The 26,860-nt window shown below is 49.4% G+C and overlaps 2 protein-coding genes across 2 annotated transcripts in view; one reads left to right on the forward strand and one right to left on the reverse strand.

Annotated features, from left to right (window-relative positions):
* Positions 1–13,777, forward strand: part of CTPS1 (CTP synthase 1) — a 20,874-nt gene extending 7,097 nt beyond the window's left edge. Inside the window, exons 8-18 of the mRNA XM_009286651.2 lie at positions 1,363–1,495; positions 3,093–3,181; positions 4,107–4,201; positions 4,774–4,836; positions 5,703–5,746; positions 6,663–6,759; positions 7,031–7,086; positions 7,171–7,267; positions 7,562–7,706; positions 10,435–10,525; positions 12,072–13,777. Of these exons, the coding sequence (XP_009284926.1) occupies positions 1,363–1,495; positions 3,093–3,181; positions 4,107–4,201; positions 4,774–4,836; positions 5,703–5,746; positions 6,663–6,759; positions 7,031–7,086; positions 7,171–7,267; positions 7,562–7,706; positions 10,435–10,519 (904 nt within the window). The 3' untranslated portion in view covers positions 10,520–10,525; positions 12,072–13,777. The remainder of the gene's footprint in view (positions 1–1,362; positions 1,496–3,092; positions 3,182–4,106; positions 4,202–4,773; positions 4,837–5,702; positions 5,747–6,662; positions 6,760–7,030; positions 7,087–7,170; positions 7,268–7,561; positions 7,707–10,434; positions 10,526–12,071) is intronic.
* Positions 13,778–18,919: 5,142 nt separating this feature from the next.
* Positions 18,920–26,860, reverse strand: part of SCMH1 (sex comb on midleg homolog 1 (Drosophila)) — a 55,898-nt gene continuing 47,957 nt past the window's right edge. The window contains exons 13-15 of the mRNA XM_009286652.2: positions 22,573–22,776; positions 21,244–21,386; positions 18,920–19,442 (exon numbers count right to left, since the gene is read on the reverse strand). Coding sequence (XP_009284927.1) covers positions 19,317–19,442; positions 21,244–21,386; positions 22,573–22,776 — 473 coding nt within the window. The 3' untranslated portion in view covers positions 18,920–19,316. The remainder of the gene's footprint in view (positions 19,443–21,243; positions 21,387–22,572; positions 22,777–26,860) is intronic.

Below are 26,860 nucleotides of genomic sequence, written 5' to 3' on the forward strand. Positions count from 1 at the left end.
GCAACCTGGGCCAGTGTTTCACCACCCCTCAGCGTAAAAATTTCTTCCTTTTAGTCAGTCTAAATCTACCCTCTTTTAGTTTAAAACCATTACCCCTTGTTCTATCACAACAGGCCCTACTAAAAAGTCTGTACCCATCTTTTTTATAAGCTCCCTTTAAGTATTGAAAGGCCGCAAGAAGGCCTCCCCGGAGCCTTCTCTTCTCCAGGCTGGACAACCCCAACTCTCTCAGCCTTTCTTCATAAATTCAGCCTTTCTTCATAAATCCTGTAAGATAATGTTACAGAGTTCCTTATCTTGTGTTGGTATTGTACCGTCCATGTCAAAACCAGTTTGAAGTAATTAAAAGGTGGACAGCTCTGCCCTCCCTTTTTATACAAAAACACCCAGTGACATTACAAAATGTTGAAATCCTTTTGTAGGCATATGTAGGAGTCATCAGGAGTGTCAATAAAAATATACCTTTTGAGTATGCTTTCAAGCAAGTGAAACAACTGTTTTGTAACTGTTCTGTCTGAGACTCCTAGGACACAGTGGTGTTTTTTTCTTGTGGGGAGTAGACTCCATATTCGTGGGGAAATAGTGAATTGAGTCTTTTCACTTGGCATTCAGGCCCTTTCTGAAGCCTCAAATATGTTTGTCCTTATAAGAAATTAATTTTCAAGATCTAGATGTTTCCCTTTATATGCATGACATGAGCCACCACTGTGAAGAACATTTTCTTTTGACAGGGAAAGCGCTCGGTAACCAGCTTGGTTGAAGGTACTTAGCAATTTTGAAATAAACTTTAAACAATCTCTTAGCTGTAGCCAAGAATGCTGCGTAAATCCCATGCTGCCACATGCTGGGGATTGAAAGTGTAGGCCATACAACCTTAGGACTCCAGAAGTCCTTTCTGTATTTCTAGCTGCTGAAGTGAACTCAGTCAGAAGCAGCGTGGGAAGATGCTGTGCAGTATAAACATATGGAGAGTTGTGCTTTGATCCTCTCTCCTGATAGTTTACTGCAGACTTTGAATATAATACAGCTTCCTGAAAGGACAGTTTGGATCGACTCAAAATGGCTTTTCAGCATAAGGAGGAATGAGTTAATTTATACATGACTTTCTGCAACTGTTTTTCTCTGTCATTGTTTTTTTTCTTTTTTTTTTTTCCTTCTGCTTTCTTCTATTCTTACTTTGATGGTTTTAAGTCATAATTGTTACAAAAGGTCATCTCTTCCAAAGTTGTCATCTCTCTAGTTGGACAGACTTTCAAGAGCCCAACTGTTTATATTACTTGAAAAGTTGAAGAGAATGTAAGTGATTCTTGCCCCCATTTCCTGTTAATGATGAAATAACTTGTGTGTTTTGATTTTGTTTAGGTATGACCGTCTCCTTGAAACATGTTCCATTGCGCTTGTTGGCAAATACACCAAGTTTTCAGATTCCTACGCATCTGTCATTAAAGCACTGGAGCATTCTGCACTGGCTATCAACCACAAACTTGACATTAAGGTAGGGGTGGGTGCGTGTGTGTGTGTGGGGGGAGGGGAGAAATCCCCCCCATACTCCTTCCACCTACAGAGCTACCCTTCTTAATTAAGTTTTTCAGAAGCCCATAGGGAGAGTTGATTCACCCAGTGAACTTCAAATTTGTCCTTGGATTACAGCATCAAAATATCTGTTGTCAGGCATAAAACAGCTTCAAAGCAAACCAGCCTTTCGTCCTGTAAGACGTACAAGGTGTCTGTATAATTGACAGGAACTCTTCAGTGCTCAGTGTTGAGCGCTGAACTGTGATAGAGCGGTAGGTATATTTGAGGAGGGGACCGTTGGCTTTAGTTTCTCTGACAGTTGTTGAAAGTGATCCTTTTTTTAGGGTTGTTGCTGTTATCCTTGTGGTACTCACAGGTTTTATGATGCTTCTGCCTCAGACTTTATTAAGGTTTTAATGCTGGTTTGGCTGAAAGCAGAGGTGCTTTTAAGGGTCTTGGTTGTAGCTAGATGCTCTGAAGAGGAGAAATACGTATCTATTGCCAGAAATTTTACTTTCATTTAAATATACTTTTGAAATGTACAGTGGTTTCATGATGCCGGTGAGTCACAGAAATAGGTGCTTGCTTTATAACAGCACTGTTCTGCGTTTGGGTTACCTTTCAACTTACAAAATCAGTAGAGGAGAAAAGAAGAAAAACAAGTAAGACAGGGTAAACCCTGCGCATGCATCTATGGGTAGTTCCTGACACAGTTGGATTTGTATGGTTCAGAAGGGGAATGGGTTCTGTGAGTCCTGTGCATGGAGATCTTGCATTGGGTTAAAGAACTGTTTAGCAGTATTCCAAGCTTTAAAAAAAAAAAAAAAAAAAAAAAAAAAAAAAAAAAAAAAAAAAAAAAAAAAAAAAAAAAAAAAAAAAAAAAAAAAAAAAAAAAAAAAAAAAAAAAAAAAAAAAAAAAAAAAAAAAAAAAAAAAAAAAAAAAAAAAAAAAAAAAAAAAAAAATTGTTCAAAAAGGTAAGCACAAAAAGGTAAGCAGACTGCCAGAGCATTCAGAAGTTCAGAGATACTGGAGTACTGGAGATGAGAAACTGGAAAATTTGCAGGTTTTTTCCATATGTAACATTGGTCATAGCATCTTTTAATTACAACAGCCTGTGTTTCACCATATCCTATTTGTTCTTCAGTCTCTCTTGAAGATTAAATGATGTGTATTTGATGAGATAGTGATTCAGTTTTTTTCTTGCCGTGTGGTTGTTTCTGTCTGCGTAGCTGTGTGTTCCCATCTCGCTGTGCTCCATTAAGACTTCACATTTAATGAGTCTAGGTCTTAATGGACATCAGCTTCATTTATGTGACAGCAGAGCTGCAGAGAAGGGAAGATACGGAAAACGTGGCTTCCGTTTGCGCATCTGTAGTATGATGGTGCTGGAAAGCAGTTTTGTTGACTAGCAGACAGGAAATCAGCCCAGAAAAAACACAAGCAAGTATCTAGTAGGAAACAAATTCAGAGCTATCCAGGAGGAATGATGATATCTTAATTTAATGAGAATTAAGGAGACCCTGTATTTGCACTCTAGTGGCAGTATCTCATAATCCTGTTTTGGATTTCTTCCCAGTATATTGACTCTGCTGACTTGGAGCCAGATACTCTGCAGGAAGAACCTGTCCGATACCATGAAGCATGGCAGAAGCTGTGTGGTGCTGAGTAAGATTCCTATACTCTGGACATTTCTTTGGAGCATGTCTGATAAACTTGCCACTATTGACAGTTTTGGAATTAAGAGTCTCACTGGAGACTGTTTTCTTAGGCACTGTACCAGCACACTCTGACATTGCCCCAAATACCTCTCAATAAAATTTAGGATAAGATGTAAAATGGAGAATTGTTAAATAAACGAGGGAGTTTGTGAAAGGCAGCAGTAGGGGAGATGGTCGTGCAGATGAGGATGTGCGCAGGCTTAGTGGGGAAACAGGGTGAGAGGAAATAAGGGGAAAGGATAGGTACTGGCAAAGGCTATTAAAGCAAAAGAGAGAGGACGGAAGGTGTAAATGTGGTGTAAAGTTCTTCAGGCAGAAAACGTGAGAAGGGAAGAAGTGTGTTAGGATGCAGAGGAATGCCAAGAGTTAGCCCAGAAGACAAGAACAGGCAGGGCTTGTTAGCCCTCAGGGAAGCAGGCTTTGGGTGGTACCAGGAGAAGGAAGAACTTCCTGCAGAATTTGGTGTCCTTGTGCCTGCCATTAGGACAACTTGACACTGCAGCCAGTGGCTTCCTCAGCATGGGCCTGGCTGGGTGATACGTTTGCAAACATGTTTGGTGCAGAGCATGTGGGTCATGCAACATGAACCGTTCTAGTATTGTAACCTGCATTGTATTTGGGATTTCTTGGGAAGGTAAAATGTGCATTTATAAAACGTTTCCTTGAAAATTCTGTGACATTTTATGTGACAGCTCACATGAAGTCATATGGAAACTGTGCTGCAGACGGGCCTCGCCACGTAGGGCACTTTAAAGCCCTTTTCAGGAGTGAGGCCTTGCAAGGCCAAGATTTTATCAGAGAGAGGTGGTATGTGGTGGGGGGAACCAGGATGGTGAGCCCTATGTGAATGGAATCTTTTCATCCTCATGCAGTGGAGTTCTGGTTCCTGGTGGATTTGGTGTTCGAGGGACAGAAGGCAAAATTCAAGCTATTTCCTGGGCAAGAAAACAGAAAAAACCTTTCTTAGGTGAGAAACATGTTTCATCCGTAAGAAGAAATAAAGAAAGGAAGGAGTTTGAATAACAGCCTGGTCTGCAGCAAGAGCTTTTACTGATTTTTTCATTAGTATCTAGAATGTACAATTTTGAAGATAGTTGATTGAGGAAGGTGATGATCTATGCTCAGCTTAACTGGGTAATGCAGCAGTCATCTGTAGTTAGCTCTGAAGTGGTCAGGGTTGGCTGGGATGTGATGACATGGAATCTCTATAATGAGGGGGTAGGAGTCTCAGAGGAAGTTTCAGAGGAGGCTGTGGTGATCTTGGCACGAAGAAATATGTGACTGCATTTAAACGAAATGGACGTGGTGAGAGACTGGAAACATTGTGTGAGCTGAGTGGATGAGGAAGGGAGATGTGGAGTAAAACTTGTCAGAACTACTTGGTACAGAGTGAACAGACCCCCAAATCCAAATCAAAGGTCTGTCTCATCCAGGTGTTCCTCTGACTCGGGACTGCTCTGTGAAGGTGTGTGTGCTTTGCGGTTAGGGCTCAGTGGTCCTTGTCCTGACTTGATCTGTGTTCTGCCTTGCCTTCTGCAGGAGTTTGTTTGGGAATGCAGTTAGCAGTTGTGGAGTTTGCACGCAGTGTTCTTGGTTGGCAAGGTAATTGCACAAAACCCTTCCTGGGTTTTGGTCATTTCTTTGATTGCTTGAGAAATACCTGTAATTTTTAATTTTTCATTGGTAGGTAGATTTAAATTTTTTTCCAGGCCTGTAAAATTCCCCATCTCCTTTGCCAATTCAAAGGAAAAAGAACAATTTCCTTATCCTATTCAAATAAAAATCAATGGAGTAAGGCATGCTTATAATGACAGAAAACTTTCTATTGCTTAGAGCGAGGTTCAGCTCCTGAATAAAACACCTAAGTGGAGTTGTGCCTATGTGTGCTGGACATCCTAAATTCCCATTGTAGCCAGTGGGAATGAAGACCAAAAAGCAATTCAGCCAATGAGGCAGTTGCACCTACTTCAGTGAGTTGAATTGCTTTCTGGGGTCCACTGCTTGAATTGACTAGGTCCCTGTTGTCAAAACTCCCTTTACAGAGTGCTAAATTTAGTTTCTCAGCCTGATTCCGAGTCTCGCTAGTAGTGAAGGTAGGGGAAAATGTGTTTCTCGGAGTACTGCTGCTCCCTTCCCGCTCCCTGGCTTTATTTAAAATACTCTAAGCTGTTGAATGCATGCTTTTCCTCAATGACCCTCGCTTTCATCACCGATTGCACTAGACTGGTTGCCCCAAGATTGCAACCTCCAGGCAGTCTCAGAAATTCATATCAAACAGTGCTGACAGAGTCCTGTTTCTGCTGTCAGGGCTGAGCTGGCAGCTCCGTGCAGGTGAGTGGCTCAGCACAGTTAAGGTTGGTTGCCAGAAGCGTGGGGACGAGACGCAGCTGTGCCTGGGGGAGGTCTTGTAAATGCATGTCACGGTATGAGGGACTTCGTGTTTCTAATTGATGAATGTAACATTGCAGATGCTAACTCGACAGAATTTGACCCCAAAACTGGTCATCCAGTGGTGAGTTTATGGCGACTTGCTTGTAATATCCTTACTGTGCTAGACTTCTCTGCCCATACCTATTGGTACAGTTAAGAGCTTGGATTATTACATCTTGTGGCTTTTAAGTCTGTCTTCCATCATTTATTAATCTGAAAAGAAAATGTCTTTGCCTGGTTAACTGCATGGCAGTTGCTGCTTCATAGCAGATTGCAGTGCTTATTATAGGTGAAACTAATATTTTTTTTATTTTTAATTACACTTTTTCATAAAGCAAGGTGTTTTCTAAGAGGTAAAAGGTTCTTAAAGGGCAGTTTGAAAGCTAACTGATTTCACAGAGTAAATGTTAAAGATCTGGTGATATCCAGATTCCACTGCATAACTGTTTAATTATGATCTCAGAAATTAACACGGGCAGACATGAATTCCTTGGAACATTTGTGGACAGATTTTTGAACCTGCCTTTTTTAGACTGCAGGCTCTGTGTGCCTTGTCCAGGGTCCACCATAATGATTGGCTTCTGCTATAATTTAAAATACTACTCAAAAGGAAAAAGTTCTCAAAAAACCAGCTTATGAAGTTATTTATCAAAGTGTAAGTGATTCTGATTTGGGGATTTTGTTTCTGTAAATTTGCTTGTTTGTTTGTTTAACGTTTAGTTCGGTAAATAGCACAGTGTTAGTGCATGGGATCTATGTAGGCTTTGACTGAATACCCGCAAACCTTCCGTATGTTCTGTACAGCCTTTACTAGAATAACTCGGCTACCTAATCTAGGTCTGTTGGTTCACCTTGTCAAAACAATGTTCTTTGGGGTGGTTTGCTTGTTTTCTGTATGGATGTTGTTGTTTTTTTTTCCTCCCTTTAACGTTTCAGAGTCTGCCTGGGACTGTTATTCCTCCCTCATTCTCACCTCCCTCTCTGAATACTTTTTGCAGGTCATAGACATGCCAGAGCATAATCCTGGGCAAATGGGTGGGACTATGAGGCTTGGCAAGAGAAGAACGCTCTTCCAAACCAAGAATTCAATCATGAGTAAGGCATTTCTTACCTCTTTTGGAAGTGTTTCCTGGGAATAATGTGCGTGTATGGTGGGTATGGGGAAGTGAGACCTGGGAATGTTCAAGCATCCTTGAATGGTAGGTGTTTGCAGACTTTGTTCTAGTAGTGAAATGGAGGTCAATGAATTTGGCCCCCTCTAGCAGTGGCAGATTCTGATGGATGCTATTCATACGAACTTGTTAAAACTTGGCATTGTGCGAACTGTTTGGCATTTGCTCTAAGAAATGTCTTCCTTTTGGTTTAGGGAAGCTGTATGGAGATCATGATTTCTTGGAAGAGAGACATAGACACAGATTTGAGGTAAAAACGCTATTGTAGGTGTTGAGCTTTTCTGTGTAATCCAAACACAAGAGATCATGGGTTTTCTTGCCTCTGGTCTTCTAGGTCAATCCAGAATTGAAAAAGTGTTTTGAAGAGCAAGGTTTGAAGTTTGTAGGCCAGGATGAGGAGGGAGAGCGAATGGAAGTGGTTGAGTTGGAAGGTGAGTACTTAAGCAATTAGTTTGTGGGTGTAGGTATTTACAAGGGAAAGTGTTCGGAGGGTAATTGAGGAGGTTTTTGTGTGGGACCAGTCCAGGCTCTCTCAGAATGATTCCATCCATAAAATTACACTAAAAAAAGAATCCCATGTGCCTGTCCATTTAGGGACAAAAGGCAGGATAGAAATGACACTTCTTCCCCATCATCAGGCCTTCAACGTGATCAGTGCTTTCAACTGCAGTTCAGCCACAGGCTTAAGAGACTTGACATTAATGTTTTCTGTTTCTTTCTTTTAGAGCATCCTTTCTTCGTTGGTGTTCAGTATCACCCTGAATTCCTCTCTAGACCAATTAAGCCATCTCCCCCATACTTTGGCCTCCTCTTGGCATCTGCAGGAAGACTCACGCATTACCTACAAAAGGGCTGCAGGCTCTCACCCAGGTAGGTTGAAGGAGGACACCAGTCAGACCTTTCACAGGGCAGTGCTTCTTCCTACAGGATAAACCAGAGAATCCTCTTGGCACAAAGTTACTGTGGAGTAACTAGGGGGTATTTGTGGCACCTCTTCTTTCCAGTCTTTCTTTGAAACCTCTTGTCTTGCATTTGAAGATTGACTGTAGTGCCATAGAGCTGTCCCACAGGGAGAGTAACTGCAGTCTCGTGTTGTCAGTCAGAGGTGTTTGGGGAACCGCAGCTGGGCCTGCTCTTAGGTGATTGGAGACCTCATGGGGTTTCCTCCGCATTTCTTGTACAAGTCCTAGGTACAAGTTGGTCCTTAAGTAACTTGTTCCTGTTGCTGGTTTAAAGAATGGGCCCTGGTGGTTGCAGCTTCAATTTTTTTTTTTTCTGCTAACTTAAGCTTTCCTTTGTCTCAGTTTGCAAAGCAACTAATGTTTTGGGTAGACTTAATGGTATGTTTGCTTCCTTCTGCTGCTCCCTAGCACCCTGCAGTTCTGCTCAGCAGTTGTGGCAATATGCAACAGATAAACATCACTTTCATAGTGACCCATTTTCTTCCTTATAGGGGAGAACACAGAGGATTTGCTTGTGTAGCTGGAGTGCTAACATGCACTAAACAAAAAACCCCAAACTAAATGCAAAAGAGAATAGCACTGAATGTATTAAACTAAAGCAATGCAAAAAGGAGAGTATTGGCCTTTCTGGGTTGAGCTGCAATGCAGCTGCACCACAGGAATTCCTGTGTCGATGTCTGGAGAACAGCTGTCAGTTGTGCTCTGACTGATCTGCTCTGAAGGGAGTTTCTGTGTGAAGATGCCTCATTTCAATGCTCCAAGTGTTGAGGGATATTTTAATTTCCTGCTTCTGCACATTTGAGTTTGAAATGGCTTTTCACAGCAGAGGAGCTGAAGTTTCCTCTCTACTGCAGCATCCTAAGTTAGTATTATCTGCTGGTGGAGTCTTTCGTGATAGTGGTCACAAATTGTTTCGTGTTTAGCATATAATCTAAAAATATTGGTGGCAGTTGTAGCCCAGCCTGTGCTCCCCTTTATTCTTGTGCCCTTGTAAGTCTTACCACGTTTTCAGGTAAGTCTCATCGTTGCACTCTCGTGAGGTTTGCAGGTGACACCAAACAGGGGGGAACAGACTATACACTCGAGGATGGGACCACTGTTCGTAGGGACACGGGCTGGAGCAGTGGGCCAACAGGAACCCGATGAGGTTTAACAGGGACAAATGCAGAGTCCTGCATCTAGGAACCCCTTGCAGTAACACAGGCTGGGGACTGAGCAGCTGGGGAGCAGCTCTGCTGACGAGGTCTTGGGGAACAGCAAACCGAACGGGAACCAGCAGTGTGCGCTGGCAGCAAAGGAAAGATGAACAGCATCCCGGGCTGTATGAGTAAGAGCACAGCCAGCAGATGGAGAGAAGTGATTATGTCTGTTACTTGGCATTTGTTAGAATATTCTGTGTGGTTTGGGGTCGCCCAGTACAAGTGAAACATTGATAAATTGGGGAGAGTTTAGTGGAGGGCCACTGAGAAGGTCAGGAGGTTGGAGTACTTGCCCAGTGAGGAGGGGCTGAAGGAGCTGGGCTTGCTCAGCCTGGAGAAGGGAAGACTTTATGGGGGACCTAAGAGCAGCTTGCCAGCACCTACAAAAATGTTATCAAGAAGATGAAAACAGGCTCTTTACAGCAGTGCATGGTGGGAGGATGAGACACAATGGACATAAATTGAAATAAGAGAGGTTCTGACTGGATATAAGGAAAATCTTTTTCACCGTTAGATCAGTCACGCATTGGTGCACGTTGCCCAGAAAGGCTGCGCAAGGGAACTTTATGGGGGACCTAAGAGCAGCTTGCCAGCACCTACAAAAATGTTATCAAGAAGATGAAAACAGGCTCTTTACAGCAGTGCATGGTGGGAGGATGAGACACAATGGACATAAATTGAAATAAGAGAGGTTCTGACTGGATATAAGGAAAATCTTTTTCACCGTTAGATCAGTCACGCATTGGTGCATGTTGCCCAGAACTTTATGGGGGACCTAAGAGCAGCTTGCCAGCACCTACAAAAATGTTATCAAGAAGATGAAAACAGGCTCTTTACAGCAGTGCATGGTGGGAGGATGAGACACAATGGACATAAATTGAAATAAGAGAGGTTCTGACTGGATATAAGGAAAATCTTTTTCACCGTTAGATCAGTCACGCATTGGTGCATGTTGCCCAGAAAGGCTGCGCAGTCGCCGTCCTTGGAGAATTTCGGAATGTGAGTGGATAAAGCCCTGAGCAGCCGTGTCTGATCTGATAGCTGTCCCTGCAGTCCCTTCCGATACCTGAATTATTTTGTGATTCTGAAAAAGCTGTTTAATGGATTAAAGGCAATCAGCTGTTACTGGGAAGCTGAAATAGAATGGCTTACGGGTGGTTAACCAGTCTCCTATTTCCTATTTATCGAATTTCCTTTAGAATAACTTTGCCTTATAAAATGCCTGTTATTATGTATAATCATTTTAATTCACAAACCTTGAAATTGGTGATGACTCAGCCCTATTTCCAAAGGGACAGCTATACTAGGAATTTTGTGTGCTTTGCTTTTCAACCTCAGCTAGCAGTACTTACTACCAAACCCCACTAATTCCTGATGCAAAACTAGGTCTATAAAGCACTTGTGCTCTGTAAAACAAAATCTTTCTGAATTCTGCAGGGACACCTACAGCGATAGAAGTGGCAGCAGCTCGCCTGACTTGGAGATAACAGAGCTGAAGTTTCCATCAGTAAATCATGACTGATTCCTGGTAACTTTTAATGACCTCAACCTCTTTCCTCATGGAAAAAATTCCTTGCCCAGTCTTTCCTCCTGGCATCTGAATGTTTCACATCAGTTGGTAGAGAACTGGCACACCGTGAAAAGTGTGGGTGCTCACACGTGTTCCAGCTGTGCTGCGGGATGCATAATACCTCATGTCTGTGTAACAGATGTGGGTGGGTATTTCCTTAGCAAATTGACACATAGTAAAGTATTAAAATACGTGCAGCAGTTTGAGATTAAATTGAAATAAAGAAACAAAGCACAAATACGGCACACATTCCTGAAAATGGAGGCAAAGCTGAGCAAGGGGTTACTGGATTTAGAAAGTTTGGTGTTTTGGGAGCAATCTCTCACCTTTGCCAGAGAACATTTTTGAAATAGCCATTCTCCCCCATCTCTTGAGACAGCAAGTTTCTCTGTCAAACCAGTGGGCTTGAGCTCTGAATTGTAATAGCTGCTGCAGATGTTACATGGATGTGAAAATTGCATGTATATAATCCAGTCTTGGAGAGGGCTCACTAAAACCTAGCATTCAAACTTCACCAGCAAAAAAGGTAGACTTAATATCGAAATGAGTCCTTCCTTTGTGCGGTAGGTGATCGTGGACATAACGCTTTTTCCCACTGCTCTGGCTGGTTTTGTGTGGTGTTTTTGGAGAAGTTAAGCAGCATTTGTGCACTTGCATGTCGAGTGAGAGCGGGAGTTTATTGCTGAATGCCAGGGGGCCCAAGGATGTCCAACTCTTCCTTCCTCCCCCTTTCCTTCGTATAACAGATGCTTCCAAAATTAACTGCAGAGTGAAAACGAGGCTTAGCCCGAGCCTAGCACAGAAACACTTCCCCATCCCTGGTCATGGGACTGGGCCTTTGCGGGGCTGAAGATGGCTGGGATCGCTAGGTGTTGGGTTGTTCCAGATCTGGTACGGTAGCAAACTAAAAGCTGAAGAATCCTATCTGTAAATTTTCATCCTCCTGAAGATATTCCGAACCTTTGGCTCGCTGGCAGTGCCAGTGTGCTCCCTAATGTGACAAGTCTGGGTGCTGCGTTGATACCCGACGGCTTGGAGGCCATCCCCAAATGAAGAAGTTGTAGGGAAAGTGACGCTGGCATGTGTGGTGTGTCCCCTGTCTGGCTGACTGGCCTGCTGGTACTCGTCTCAGCTCAACTCTCTCTTAATAGCTGCAACATAATGAAGATTTTCCTTTGGTACCGGCCACGGGCAGCGCTGGGAAGGGCATGAAGTTAATTCTTAGCTTAACGGTGCTCACTCCCTACATTTTATTTAAACATCGACCTCTAGAATGAGCTTGCTTTCTTAGGGGTGTAATACGCTGGTCTTAATGTTGCCATAGTGCCCCTGTAAAACTCACAGACATCTTTTATCCTGGGAAGGGGTGTGTGGTCAGGTCCCATGTGTTATGTTTGTCTGGGGTGATGTATGTAAGACTCGGACTTCAGTGTGCTGTGCAATTCCCGCCTGTTGCTCTTCACTGTCAATAATTCCTGCTCCTCTTCTTTCTCTCTTTCTCCAGATGTGTCTTCGCTGAAGAGAAGAGTCTTCATTAGATTTTCCAGGCATTCTTACAGCAATAGCTTGAACACTGTCAGCTTTGGGCTTTCTTAAGTTACAGTTTTATAATTTTCGTTATGAAATCCTGTCCCTTTATTTCCTCAACTCTTCTGTCCTTCGTTTATTTTCTGTGTATATTTCTGGAGGAGAGCTCATCACAGCACACGCACCTCTAGACTTCCTTCAGCTAGCACCATCTTGGAGATGAAAAGCAAATTCGGGTACGGGATTTGATGTGTTGGGGAGAATCCAGGTGCACACTTCCTTCCTAATGCGTGGTAACGTCTATATCTTGGACACTGACAGTTGAGTTGCTTTCTCCAGCCTTTCTGCTCCCTCAGCAGTCTTTATTACTTACTGGTGAAATTATGTGGATGAACTAGATTTTGGGGGCTCGCTCAGTTCTTGAGCTGTGCTGTGCTGCAGAGGATGGGTCTGTTCAGCTTTATGCAGTCTTTTTTTTTTTTTTGGGGGGGGGGGGAGGGGGGAATATTTTGTTCTGTTTGTTTTTTTTTTCAATAGTATTTAAAAACGTTTGGCACTGGTGGTCTTGGTGCATTCATTGCCGGCAATGAACTTTTAACCAGGAAAATCTTCCTGGAATAGAAGAGTTAATCTGGAACATGATCAGCTGTAACTGTGATGTGCCACTCTGCAGGGATGCAATTAACTTGGATCATGTGGGGGAAAAAAAAGAGAGGGGAAAAAAAAAAAAGCAAAACTGTCGGGAAAGCCCATTGTTGCCTGAAACGAGGCGTAACTGTTAGCCCTTTCTATGCCAGCAGTTTGCTGGTGCTGCTTCTTGGGCTGGGAAATTTCAACTCCTTGCATCAAGGGGGAGGTACAGAAGAGAAAGTGAACTACTTTCAGATGCTGCCTTTAAAAGCTCCCGTTGTGATTTGCCTTGGACTGAACAGTTCATGGTGCTTTTTTTTTTTTTCGTTGATTGGAAGTGGAGCCTTCCGTTGCCTTTTTTCATACGGCGGAGCCGCGCGTCCCGCACTCAATGCAATACAGAAGTGCTGCTTCCTGAGGGAGGGGCTTCGCAGTTTGCCTACAGTGTTACTCGGTTTAGTCCGTAGATGCGTGCTGTCCTACGATGACGAGCTCAGCTTTGCAGTTCTGGGGTGGGAAATGCACTCGCTTTTCCCCCCCGCCCGCCTCTTGCCGCAGTGTAAGCGACACAGTTTTTGGTCTCTGGTAGTTTCAAAGAAAGTGTCTCAGTTGTCTGAAGCGTCGTATGTTCAGAACTCTTCAGTTCATTAAAGGTTGGAGAAAGCTGTACGTCTCGAGCCTGGCTGAGTACTAACTCCCGTGTTGTCTGATGCCAAACTTGATTAAGCACTGTCCTGTCTCATCTTAAGTGATCTTCTCCACAGCCCCTCTTGCTTTATTCCTCAGTTATTTTAAATACATGCTGTAAAGCTGCTTTTAGCCCAGAAAGCTTTGAGCATTCTTCGTGTGTGCCAATTACAACAGTCCTGCAAAAATGGTCAACCGAGTCGAGATGCTCTCTGTACTGAGCAGACACTGGCCACGAAATGGCTGGTCCTCCAGCAGTGTGAGATCATTCCTTATCTGTAGCACGACTTTGTTTTCTTTCTCCTGAAATGTTTTTGTTTTGGCCAAAACTGTGCAACTGACTCGGTCATTAAATGCTTATTTGTAATAAAATGAGTAACTAGCCAAGAGCTTGCTATATTACTTCCATAGCTCAGAGGGAGGAAAAGGACTGAATTATGGTCTAATTTTAAGTTAATCCAGTGTAAGCTAGAAAAAGCTTGTTAGCCGTATTTGCAGCAGTTTTTCAACATGTATTTCTAAAGTCTGGCTGAAATTATGGGGCTTCCCCCCAGCAGTGGAGAAACCAGCCTCTGCAGGGCAGAAAAATGACAGTTTTTAATTGAATTGTGCTGCAAGCTGCCTGTTGGATGGTTTGCTCCCTCTTCTTCCCCAGGGGGAAGAGCCCCTTGCCTGGTGCCCACTGTGGGGTGTAGGAACACGCTGATGGCCAGAGCCCTGTCTTCGGGCTGTGTGGTGCTGCGGGGCTGTCACCGCCGCCGCTTGCTGCGCTCCTCTCGGGAGCAGCGTGAGCCTCGCCTCAGCTGTGGGTTAAATAACAGCTCCCCCCCTGCCCAAAGCTGCCCTGGGGACAAGTGGCCCGGGGCCACCCTCGCTGGGACAAGTGGCCCGGGGCCACCCTCGCCTGGATGCGAGGCCCACAGCGCCCTGCGGTTGCCGACGGCTGCCCTTAGGCAGCAGCCTCGGGCTCTGGTGAGGAGTGGGGAAGCGCTTTCTCCCTTTATTCCTCGTCTCGCTTGGCTCCGGCGGAGCGCTGCGGCCAGGCTCTCCCTGCCCGCTCCCAGCTGCGTCCTGACTGCAGCCTGCTGGGACCGGGGTGCTCCACGCCGGCAAGGGCTGTGTGTTTTCCTCAGTAGCTGTTAGTTACACGGTCAGCGAGAGAGAGCTCTGCGCCCTGGGAGCGGGGAGCTGCTCGGGGGGGAGGAGGGCTCGGCTCCCCCCCAGGACAAACCCCGCAGCCCTCCCTGGGGACCAGGTGCCAGCCCAGGTCTCTCCTCTTGCCCTAAGGGAGGACTTGGCTGTCTCCACAGCCCGACTCGTGGGCATGTTGGTGAAACCTCCCCCAAGCCATCTCCCCGAGCTGGGTGCCCGTTATGGTGGGACAGGCAGGAGGCAGCCCCAGGGCAGTCCTGTATGACCTGCCGGGGCTGGGGCAGCGGCACCCCAGCGTGGCAGGTGTTTCTGCTTTGATGCCCGCCCTTAGCTGCTGCATTTTAGCTCCTTAGCTGGGGCTGCAACAGAAACGAGCATTTAAAGAAAGGAAGATGCAGTGAAACTTTACAAATAAAAGGGGCTTCCACAGGGCTCGTCACTAGGGTTTGGGCGAATGGTGGCTGTGGGACCTGGCTAAGGTACCACTGTGCCTCAACAGCTCGGCCCCTTCCAGCCCAAAAGATGGATGGGTCCAGCCACCACCCAGGCTCTGCTGCCGTGGTGCTGTGGGCAAGGACACGCTCACTCCCACTGCTGTCCTGGGAGGAGATGCCGGCTGTGGGGGGACAGGGCTGGGTGCTGGCATGGTGGAGCCCCAGGTCCCCATCAGCCCGGGCTGGGAGAACCACGCTGCTGACAAGCGGTCCGAAGGGTGAATTTGGGCCAGAGACACCTGAACAGAGGTCCCGGGGTGCCCAGCGAGCCCCAAGGCAGCAAAGCCAAGGCTGCAGGAGAGACCTGGGGTGCTTCTCCCACCCCACCCCACCTGGTGCTGGACCTCCAGGACCAGCCAAGACCCCTTCTCTCCCGCAGCACCCACCTCACCGCCCTCCCTGGGGCTGGGTGCCTCTCGCCTGCCTTCTCCAACCACCGGTGTCTTCCCTTCACCACCAGCCCCTGAGGCGATGTCACAAGGTGCTCCAGGCGCATCTTGAGGCAGGACACAAACCCCAGGCCCACTGCACATGAAGACAAGGCCCACCTTAGCTTCACCACCACCTCGTCGTGGTGCCACTGGAGGACCAGCCCTGCTGAGCCCAGGGGCACATGCAGAGCACCCCGGTGTGTGCTGTGGGTGCCCCAGGCATGGTGTGGGGCCTGGCTGGGCCCCCTTGGTCTCTGGCCCCTCTGTGTTGCCCAGTCCATGCCCCCAGCCCCCTCCCTGTGGGATGGAGCTGCCCCAGCCAGCTCACAAGGGCTCCCGGCCAACCCGCAGCTGCCCAGATGGGGGGTCCATGGTCATGGCAATGGTCTGTGTCGGTGAGCAATGCGGGGGCTCAGGGCTCAGCTGACACCCCCCCCGCCTCGTGCCCACAGTCTGGCTGCAGGTGGTGGTTGCCCACTCCCTGTTACCTGCCTCAGGGCACCATCGCGGGGCAGGCGTGCAGATTTGAGGTGTGTTTGCACAGTGATGGGTTCAGGGACTCCAGCCGGGGGCTGCTCCCTGCCCCAACGCCCCCCACAAGCTCCAGGCAGGAGCAAAGAATTGTGAAAGCCTCTGCCTGCACCACTGCCAATCCTGCACATCCCTGAGAGCAACCGCGCTCCTGGACCAGGAACTGGCGATGCCGGAGGGCTCCGTGCCAGTGCTGGAAAGGTGTTGGTGTTCACGTAGTGATGGAGCCCCTCCACCACGTGTGCGTTGCAAGCACAGGGACCCGCAGTGCTTCTCTGACAGGGCTGCTCTCGGGGAAAACATCCTGGAGAGCGGCGAACAACTGCTTTGGTCGGGACCAACTCACAAGGGCTCCCGGCCAACCCGCAGCTGCCCAGATGGGGGGTCCATGGTCATGGCAATGGTCTGTGTCGGTGAGCAATGCGGGGGCTCAGGGCTCAGCTGACACCCCCCCCGCCTCGTGCCCACAGTCTGGCTGCAGGTGGTGGTTGCCCACTCCCTGTTACCTGCCTCAGGGCACCATCGCGGGGCAGGCGTGCAGATTTGAGGTGTGTTTGCACAGTGATGGGTTCAGGGACTCCAGCCGGGGGCTGCTCCCTGCCCCAACGCCCCCCACAAGCTCCAGGCAGGAGCAAAGAATTGTGAAAGCCTCTGCCTGCACCACTGCCGATCCTGCACATCCCTGAGAGCAACCGCGCTCCTGGACCAGGAACTGGCGATGCCGGAGGGCTCCGTGCCAGTGCTGGAAAGGTGGTGGTGTTCACGTAGTGATGGAGCCCCTCCACCACGTGTGCGTTGCAAGCACAGGGACCCGCAGTGCTTCTCTGACAGGGCTGCTCCTCGGGGAAAACATCCTGGAGAGCAGCGAACAGCTGCTTTGGTCGGGACCAAGTAACGCTCGAGGCTTTTGAGGGGCAGAGCTGCAAAGAGCAGGAGCTGGGGCGGTGTCAGAGGGGCCGAGCAGAGACCGGACAGGAGCCGATGCACTTCGCTATCGTCACTAATGAGCCCTCGTTCATCGCATCACCAGATTGCTTGTGTCAAATTGTTTTTCTCAGCGCAGGTCTGGCCCAGCTCTCCCACAAACAGCACTGGAGGAGCAGGGCGGGAGCAGCTGGGGGGTTTGTTTGTCCTGGAGCAACACCCCACGCCCTGTCCCTGCGCTCCCCAGGCTCCCCCCACGGTGAGCGCCCTTGAGAAGACGCAGCCACGTGCCCAGCCAAGCGCTCCCATCAGTGCACACACAACCAGCAGGGAGGAGCTTAGTCATCCTTTTATTTATAAACAAATCAACGTAAAATAAGTGCAGAGGAAAGCACTGGCTGACCCCGCACGGGGACCTGTCTGCAGCGGGCCAGCGGGATCAGCATCGGGTAAAAACGAGGGGCGTCCTGGGGCCGATGCTGTGAGTGACGGGGCTCTGCGAGTGGCCGGAGCCCCACCTCCCTCCGACCACACTGGTGCAGCAGCAGGGACTGCAGCACAGACTTTGCTGTACAACAAAAAGCCTTTTTATTACTTTGGGGTTTGGGGTTTTTTGTTGGTTTTTTTTTTTGCAACTTTTCCCCTTAGGGGTAAACCTGACCCAGTGCAAGAGACTGGAGGGTTGTTCACCACGGGGGCCCTTTCTGCTGCTGGCCAGGGCCCTCGAGGTTGGCAGGGAAGAGGGTGTGAGACGTTGCTCTGGATGCACGGAGGGCGAGCTAAAGACAGGAGCAGAAAGAAGTGCTTGCGGTGGGGATCCCCGTCCCAGCCCTTTGGTCGTTGCAGAAAGGAAGCGTGTGCGGGAGCGCGCTGTGGGTGCATGCGTGGGCACACGTCTGGGACAGCCCTCGCCTCCGCCGCGCCTCTCCCCATCAGCCCTTCCCCGGCTCATCCCAGGCCGGGGCAGGAGGTGTGCCAGAGGACGGGCAGCCCCTGTCCCCACAGGCAGCCCTGAGCCTGGCAGCTGCTGCCCAGGGGACACAGCGGCATGGCTGGGTGGCCTCCGCTCCGATGCTCCTCTTGCAGCTGCAGTAACGTGTCTGGGACAGCGGGTTACCGCTCAAGTGCCATCAAGAATAAATACATTAGACTGTCTGAAACAAACAGGTGCCGCCAGGTAGGGCAAAGCCCTCGCAGGAAGAGCAACGCAAGGACAGGTCACCACAGTGGGATCCTCTGACTTGCCAGACCCAACACCCTCTCGCCCACGCTGAGCTGGGACGGACCGAAAACACCAGAGGACCGACCGGGAGGGCCCCTGGGAAGACGAACCTTGGCATCTCTGGCTAAAAATCTCCAAGAGTTGCAAGTTCAACAACAGGTAGAAAAATCATTTCATCATTTTAAACAGACAACTCCTTATAAAAAAAAAAAAATTTTTTTTTTTTTCAAAAAAAAACAACCTCAAAAAAAAAAGAGAGAAGGATCAGTTGAGTCCTGCAGCATCCAGCTAGCCTCCGACGCCGACCCAGGCCCCTCCTTGCCACGGGCACGCCAGACCCAGCCACGCTCCTTGGCTCTCCCGCAGCTCGCTCCACGCTCCCAGGCAGTGCCGTGTGCCGCCGCGCGGCCTCCCCAGTCAGAAATAAATACGAAGACCTCCATCCCTGGCCCAGCGTCCCCAGCCAGAGGAAGGCCAGGAGCTGAGGGGCAGGCAGAGCGTGGGAAGTGAGTGGCCCCCGGGATGGGTGGCCGGGCTCCCCCCAGGCGTGGAAGACGGGGACGGGGGCAGTCATTGCTCTGAGCTCGCCACGGTGCTACGGGGGCCGAGCGTGGGTCGGGGGCACCATCCCCCTCGCAGCCGGGCTGCCTGGCGAAGCGCAAAGCGTCCCGCTCCCCCAGCCCACCACTCCTCCTGAGGGGACGGGAGCCGAGGGCCGCCCCGAGCAGGCGAGGCTGGGAGCGCACGAGCCTCAGTGAGAGGGAGAGGAGCCGGCGTGTGTGCCCAGTCCCCACGGGCTCTGCCCAGAGCCGCTGCTCCCTCCAAGGGAAGTAGGACTGGGAGCCCGTGGAGAAGCGCCGGCTGGGCAGCAGGGAGAAACCCTCCGCTTCAAACAGGACGCCCACGACTCGAGTCCGGTGCGAAGCCCCGGGGCCAACTGTGTGCCAGCCTCCTCCCGAGCGCCCGCCGGGGCCTGGCCGCTGGCGCAGGGGCGGGCAGGCGGCTGGACCCCTGCAGCGGGGCTGGGGCGTCGGTGAGGTGTCCGTCTGCGGCGTAAATGGGTGTGTGTGCATGCGTACCTGTCGGCAGGCGAGCGTGGGTATGGATGGCCAGGAGCGGAGCTTCCAGGATCCGTCCTGCCAAGCGTCCTCTCAGAACTTGCCTTGCTTTAGCTTGTCGATGTGGTAAGTGAGCTTCAGGGCTGGCCCCAGCTTCAGCCCCATGTACTTCATCATCATGTCACTCCGCAGCAAGAGCAGGGCTTTCCCATCGATCTCCTGCAAGGAGGGGAAACAACAGCACTTGTGACTACACCTGTAAGCCCTAACCCTGCCCCCTGAGCCAGGCCGTGCCCAAAATGACGGTGGCTGAAGCAGCATGGCTGGGGGCGAGAGCACCGCTCAACAGCAGAGGTGGGTTGCGCGTAACTGCAGCATCCCAGCGTGGGCATCCCTGCGTCCCACCCTGCCTGCAGCTCGGGGGTCCAGCCCTGGACCCCCCACGTGGTGCTGGGAAATCTGCTGGGTGATAAACACCCAGGAGCCATGTCCAGCTGGTCAGCAAATCCTGAAGGGAGGTAGGGAGGAAGGAAAAGAGGGGGGTTTCCCTGATAGGGGAACAATCGAGGCAGCGGCAGTGCAGGGGAGCAGTCTCTCACTCAAGGGCATCGTCATCCCGCTGCAGGAGAAATCTCCTGGTAGAGGATGCGCTGGCCCTGACAGCAGTCCTGCCATGACACACGCAGCCCTGAAGTCAAGGTTGAAGAATGAGGCAAGAGACCAAACCCTGTAAACCCAAAGAGACTGCCACTGCGTGCAAAGCAAATTTCTGGAGTTTCTAAGCAAAGTCCCAGCAGCTGGCAGAGCAACAGTGGAGCATCTCATCTCCAGCAGGGCTGATTTCAACATCACAGCTTTCAAAAGTATCTGATGCTTTACAGCTGAGCCAGATGTGTCCCTCACTGAGGCTCAGGAGGGGAGGGATCACGAAGCTCCAAATAACCGGAGAACAGCTTTGCACTTAGCATCTGCGAGTGGAAGTTTTCCAGTCCCTTGCAGCACTCCTTTCCTTGACCTGGTCCAGGCTTGGCCCAGAGCTTTGCAGTGGACAGGTTTCCATGAAGAAAACGTTAATGGACTTAGAAATGAAAAACAGAAATCACAACCTCGAACAATAGAAAATCCTGTCCTATGTCGACACTCAGTTAGGTCTCACACTTGGTAAGATCTCCAGTGCTCAGAGCTGAGCACCGTCTTGCACAATTAAACCAAAACATTTTTCAATTACTGGTGGTTCTAAGATTGAACTAATTAAAAAAAAAAAAAAAGAGAGAGAGAGAGTGTTGTCTCAGCCCAGCACAGAGCAAGAAGCGTCTCATCCGCCTCTCCTGCCTGGGGAAGATGGGTATTTTCTCCTACTGCTCTTCTGACTTCACGAGCACCACCAGATATAACATGGAGTTAATCAAAAGGCAGAGGGAAGATGAACTGTCCGGCAGGAATCAGGATGTGGAGCTGCCAAAATTTTTGTAGCTTTAATTGTACAAACTCCATGCTGTATGTCTGCAGCTATTTTACACTTAAAGACATGCACAAGAACCAGAGCCTTACGAGACTCCTTTTTATAGGAAACAGGGGAGTTTAGCAGCAACGCACTCAATGAATTCCACTTGGAACATGTTTCTTGCCAGAAGAAATTTGCTACAAGGTGAATATTAAGACTCCAGGATGAACAGGGTTTTGTGTTTTCAGCGCTAGGGTTCAAGTCCAGCTAAGAGCTGAGCTCTCCATATGCACAAAGGCAGCGGTGCTGGGAGCTGTAGCTGGGCTGCGATGTCTTCCCCTCGACGACTTCTGAGTAAGAGGATCCCAAGCCTGAACACGGTATGAGCAGGATTTATGAGGATGTTTTTCTTAGCACAAAACTCCAGCTGGTACAAAGTGCTGCCCTTCTTCTGACTCTCCTAGATTTTCCTTGTGTGATGATCTGCCCCCTCCCATATATAATATATACATACACACACATATATACACATATACACACACTCACTCATATATATATATATACACACATACTCACATGTTTCCGAAAGAGGTCAGCGTGGGGTCCCAGCTGTGGATCTGCTTCTCGTATGAACTGCATCACCTCCTCCACCGTCCAGGACGAAGGGTCGCGGCTGCTCAGCCGCGAGACGTCTCGGGATCCAAGGTATCTGTCTGAACCTGGGGGGGAAGCGCGAGACGGCAGCCGTTACTCCAAGTATCCCCGCAGCATCGCTCCAGCAGTTATTCACCCTTAATCTACCATTCAGTCTCCTCTCTCAAAGCAACGGCAGAGACAACGCGAAGGGCACGTCCCAACCGTGCCCCAGAGATTCCTGTGGCACAGGTCTAACACCAAAGCCTTATTCTCTCTCCTTAGGCCTCACTTTTCGGGGCAGCTTTCTATACTGAGCCCTTTTCCTCACTCTAAACCCCAATTTCCCCTTGTGCCCCTTCAGCTGAGTTTGCCCCCCCCCATTCCCACTCTTCCTTGCCCATCTACTGACAGTTCCCACCTTTGCAGAAAACAATCCTCCGTTCCCACTTCTCTCCCCACACACCCTTTCTCCCCTCGCTCCCCGGCTCCGAACACCACCTTTAGCAATTTTAACACAGCAAAGCTGTTTTGTGTTTTCATCGGCTGCGTTTTCTGATGGACTGAGCCCATATGCGAAATTCTGTTGTCTTGAGGCACCGCCAAAGCTAACAAAAGACCTGCTCCCAACGTGCCGGCATCGGCACAGCCCGTTGTTCCAGCTCTCTGCCTGCATACACAGAAGTGGGGGGAGACGGATCAAGGCATCAGCAGCCTGAGCTTTTTAGAGGCTTTTATTGATGCCATGCACTTAAAATTACAACTTTTTTTGCAAACACCTGTATTTGACATGTGCTGATTCACTGCATTGAACAGCTCTCCTGCCCCTATTCCTCCACACAGACAAGTGCCGTTGGCGCATCCGCTCATCCTCCTGGCCACCCGCCCCAGCTCCCAGCCTCATCAGGCAGTTCTCAACTCCCTGGCCATTCCCGATCCATCCTCACGGACTCAGACGCCCATTTATTGCTTTGACAGCCCCACGCCCATGCTTGCAAATTCAGCTCCTGCTTACTCCTTCCTATCCACTGACCTCCAGGTCCCACCTAGTCACCACGCCGAATGAGTGACCCTGCAAGCACCACCTCTCCGTATTTCCACCCGCCCATCTGCCATGTCTCTAGAGCTACCGTCGAACCTAACAGACTACCTGTTTAACAATGTAGAAGCCAGTCTCTGGTACTTGCTGAAGTTAGAAAGGTGTAACTGGAGTTAGAAAAGCCCTTTATTGCCCAATTTACAATCGGAGGGCTGGCTTCTTAACTCTCTTACCCCCAGAGCTAAGCCTACGCAAGGCAGAGGTACTGCCCTGGGTGAGGCTAGAGGGTTGGTGCAGGTGCCTGTATCCTTGCAGGCGATAGTCTCTGGAGCTCCTGCTGTGGCTGGATGAATTGACAGAGTTCAAGGCAGAGTCCATGGGGTCCAGGCGAGGCTCCAAGGGCCCTGGGAGGCCATCTCCCAGAACAAAGGTTTCACCTGGAACGCACCAAGCTGCAGTCAGTGCACCCGAACGCCACGCAGCCCGAAGTTACCGCTCGGCGTCAGAAAGCAGAACCGCAGCAAAGGCAGCGCTCACACGCGGCTGCGAGAGCAGGGTCGAACCACCGTGTTGGTGGTCTCCTCGAAAGCACAGAAATTCAAACAGGCACTGCTAAAGCACTGCAGCCTTGTGTTTGCCTGGCAAATGCCAGTCCAACCAGTTACCAGTGATAACGGTTGGCACGCAGACTGGAGCAACAGCTACTCTGTCAATGCTGCCACCAGCTCTGGCTTGTGGTCCTGTGTCCTTACTACTTCCAGAGGCCCTTCTGTGCCAGCGGGGCACCGCAGGGGCAGGTGGTGGAAGGCTGCCCATTCTGGATGCCAACAGACACAGGACTCACACAACAGCCCTGAGAGGGGAGAGGAGGCTCCCTGAGATTCGGGGTCAAGCGCCGCACATTACCAGCATTAGTGTGCAAGGTAACGGACCGGGCGGTTGTGATTGTGGGGGATATTTAGTGAGACTCATGCTGTAGCCTGGACGGCAGCACACATGCAGAGCAGGAGGGAGCAGCAGGCTCCTCTGAGCAGCTCAGCTGCACTATCACGGCCCGGCAATGCTCTCACACCGTGCTGACACTCTGGCCCTGAAACCAAGGTGCTAGTGACCAGCTGCTCACCCCTCCTGACCTCCTGCTGGGCCCTTTTTCACTGCCTAACCAAGTTGGTGACCAACACCCTTTGCTGGGACACGTGCGGGAGGGACAGGGCAGAGGGGTCCCAGTGTGAGACTGGCTTCCTCACCTTCTCTTCCAGAAACACACTTAATTTTCAGCTGTCAGTGGCAGTATTAGGATGGAGGGGCTGAGTAAACTATCCAGGGTGATATATGGTATTGGCTGAGCCAGCAAGATCTCCCTTTGCTGTTATACTGTGACAGCTTCATCCTAGGACCACGTGTTTGCAGATTTTACTATGGCACAGGTTACAAGGAAACCCAGCGCAACCTAGTCTCAGGCCAGGTGGACCTGATGCCTCATGAGTCATCCTCAAATACCTGCATTCTTTATTATGAAATACCTGGCAAGTTCATACAGCCAAAGAGGAAAGCAGCTCCTACAACAAGGGCTATTGCCTGTGCACTCTAGGCTGGGCCACTGCATCTGGCTGGGAGCTGGAGCTCCTCTACCAGCGTCTGTAGAGACCCTGAGATCAGCTCACAGTCCTGAGCTGCTGCCACTCAGACACCACGGTAGGTGACAAGGATGAAGAAACCTGAGCAACTGCCCCAGCCAGGCCCTGGGCTTCTTCCCTGGGACTTCCCAGACCACAGGAGCAGCAGATGAGAAACCAGCACAGCGAGGTTATGCTGAACTGGGATGGTGGTGAGGGTGCAGAGTCGATACTGCAGCCCGTGAGACCCAAGAGCTGTTGAGGTCTTCCCAAACTTTCCTGCTAAGCTGATGCTGCCATGCTCCAGTGAAGGGAGATGCAGCTTGCCAGAGCCTGAAGCAGTACGTGAGTTTTGCAGACGTTGGGCCCCACCAAATGGGACAACCTCTCTTGGAGGCACGTTGTTTTATCTGGTTTCTATGAACTACAGGACTACTCTGTGAACTGGGATCGTCTGGTTTCAGTGCTTCTGCTGTCTGTGTTTGAGCAGAGATCTCAGAGGCGAGTTCAGCTGGAGGCAGCCAGCCCATACCTTCCCTGGCTTCACCTCATAAGGCTACAAAATGGAAACATCCCTCTTGTCTAGCTGTTTGGCAATTCAGTGAAGCAGATGTGAGGTTATCACCTGCATAACTGCAACCCTCCATCTCGTGGGCTTTGTTACTCTGCACTTGAGGCGTTTCTGCCTTTCTTTGCTTTTAGGTCTCTGGGACACTCTCAGAAACCAGCAGCACAACCTTAAAATCTCATGCAGAAACAGCGCTGATGTGAAGACTGTTATTCCCCAGTGCCCTGTGCCGTGTGCTGGCCTGCATGTGAGTAGATGTGTTTTCACCTGCTCTCTATGCATAAAAGGAGGCTTTCTGACTCATGACTATTCCTGAGTTAACTTTGGACACCTCCTTCACTCCCACACCACCTTCCCACCGTCCCATTTCAGCACAAGACTGGATGCCAACCCAGCACTGAGAGCCGTCTACTCTGGCCCAGGGGTGGACAGAGATTCCAGGCCCAGACAGACCTACACCGTGGATGTGACTTAGGCCAGTGGCACTTTATAGTAGCTTCTTCACAGCAACTACATCTGGTTTCCTCTCCAACAGGACAGTTCTGACTCACAGGAAAGTGCAGAGGCATGAGAGGGGTCAGCGGGCACAGCCCTCTGCACTGGTCTGGATGCCCTGTAACAGGAAAGTGGCTGCCGGCATGGGAATGGGTCTGTGCTGCACATCTCCATCCTCCAAGGAAACCCAGCACCCTCTGCGAGGTGACGCGCAGCCTCAGCTTGCCGGGAAGCCCCGGGACACTCGCCCCAGATGTGCTGGGTCAGGCAAATGTCTGTGTCTAACTGCTCATGAAGACCCCAAATCTCACACAGAGGGGATTTTTGTCAGCAGAAGGAATTTCCGGGCTCAGTTAGTGAAGACAACAGCTTGGGAGGCTGGGAGACCACATGCACAGGTTCACGCTGGTGCAATGCTAAGGATCCAAAACTCACCCTCAGAAAATATTTAACTGAACAATTAACACACTGTCATTATTCGGATGTGAATGCACTGTGATGCATTCTTCAAGTATGTGATCATGTTCTCACATGTGCTTATGATCACACATCCGAAGAAGAGGATGAGGCCACGCAACTGGGGAGCACTACTTTGTTTTGCTCAAGAGGTAGAATTGAAGCTGCACGTTCACCCTCAGGTTACCTATCTCCCAACTGGTGAGTGCTTGGTCGTGCTGTAAATATTGCAGCAGAGCTGGAGGCTTCTTGGTAGGGTCAATGCAAGAGAGATTTAGGATTTTCTTAAAAATACAAACACACAGAGAACTGCTCAGATGAACGACACCCCCAGAAAGGGGAGAGGGAAACAAGGCAAGGGGGGAATAATTACTAGCCCTGTGAATCATCTGTAGCAGAAGACAATATGCTTCTGCAAGTGGCAAGACACAGACTGTGTTCAGGCATATACACTATCCCGAATCCTTTCGCCCATGACAACTAGCTTCGGAGTGAGGAGGAGGTGGTTAATTCTTAGGTAGATTTTCTTATACAAACTGCTAGTTTTAAATAAAGGCTTGCATTTGGAGCACTGTAGGAAAACATGCCACGATTAGTGGTGGAGAGGCAGGGAGCAGATAATTAAAGTTTAATTAAACAAATAGTGCTACAGATTCAAGAGTGTCGCTTTACTGCTAAAACATGGAGTTTAGCCACAAGCATAAATCCAATTTGCACAACTACTAAACACCCGCTGTTTCCAGCAAATGATAGTCTTTGAAAAGCAGGTCCCCACTGTGCTGGAACTGCAGCTTTTTAGCAAAAAGCTACATAAATGCCACTGGATGCAAGAGGAAACACAATGTAAGAAGTGAGATCCCCCTCCTCATCTTTCTCACTTCTTGCCAAAGGCACGATGAACAAACACTTCCCACTGCTACTCACTGCCTTCAGTTTGGCAAACTGGAAACTGTTCAGGTACTGCTGTCTGTCATGCCAGAATACGCTCTGCTAGGGGAGTTCATCACTGTGAGAAGATGTACCTCCTTGCTCGAGAAATATTCAATATCTGAGTATTTCAGGCTCATATTCTTAAAATATACCCTCTGAAATGCAAATATTCCTGCTTGTACTTAAATTTCATGGTGGAGGAGGATGAATAGGCTCTTAGCTGTGGGATAAAAATTAATTTCTAGATGGAATTTGCAACTGCACCTCATTTCTCCCTGCCCTGTACACCCCCTGCTTGGACCAAGAACAGAACAAGACCAAGTTGCTGTAGGAAGTTCACACACCAACAGGATCATCACCCTCATGTGAAGGCACACTTTCTGCCCACTTGTCTTTAGTTCTACAGAAGACGTTGGAGTACTCTGGGCATCCAGGTGGCACGTCCCATTCAAAGGC

Source organism: Aptenodytes forsteri, unplaced genomic scaffold (genome assembly GCF_000699145.1).
Source record: "Aptenodytes forsteri isolate BGI_AS27 unplaced genomic scaffold, ASM69914v1 Scaffold40, whole genome shotgun sequence".
NCBI lineage: Eukaryota > Metazoa > Chordata > Aves > Sphenisciformes > Spheniscidae > Aptenodytes > Aptenodytes forsteri.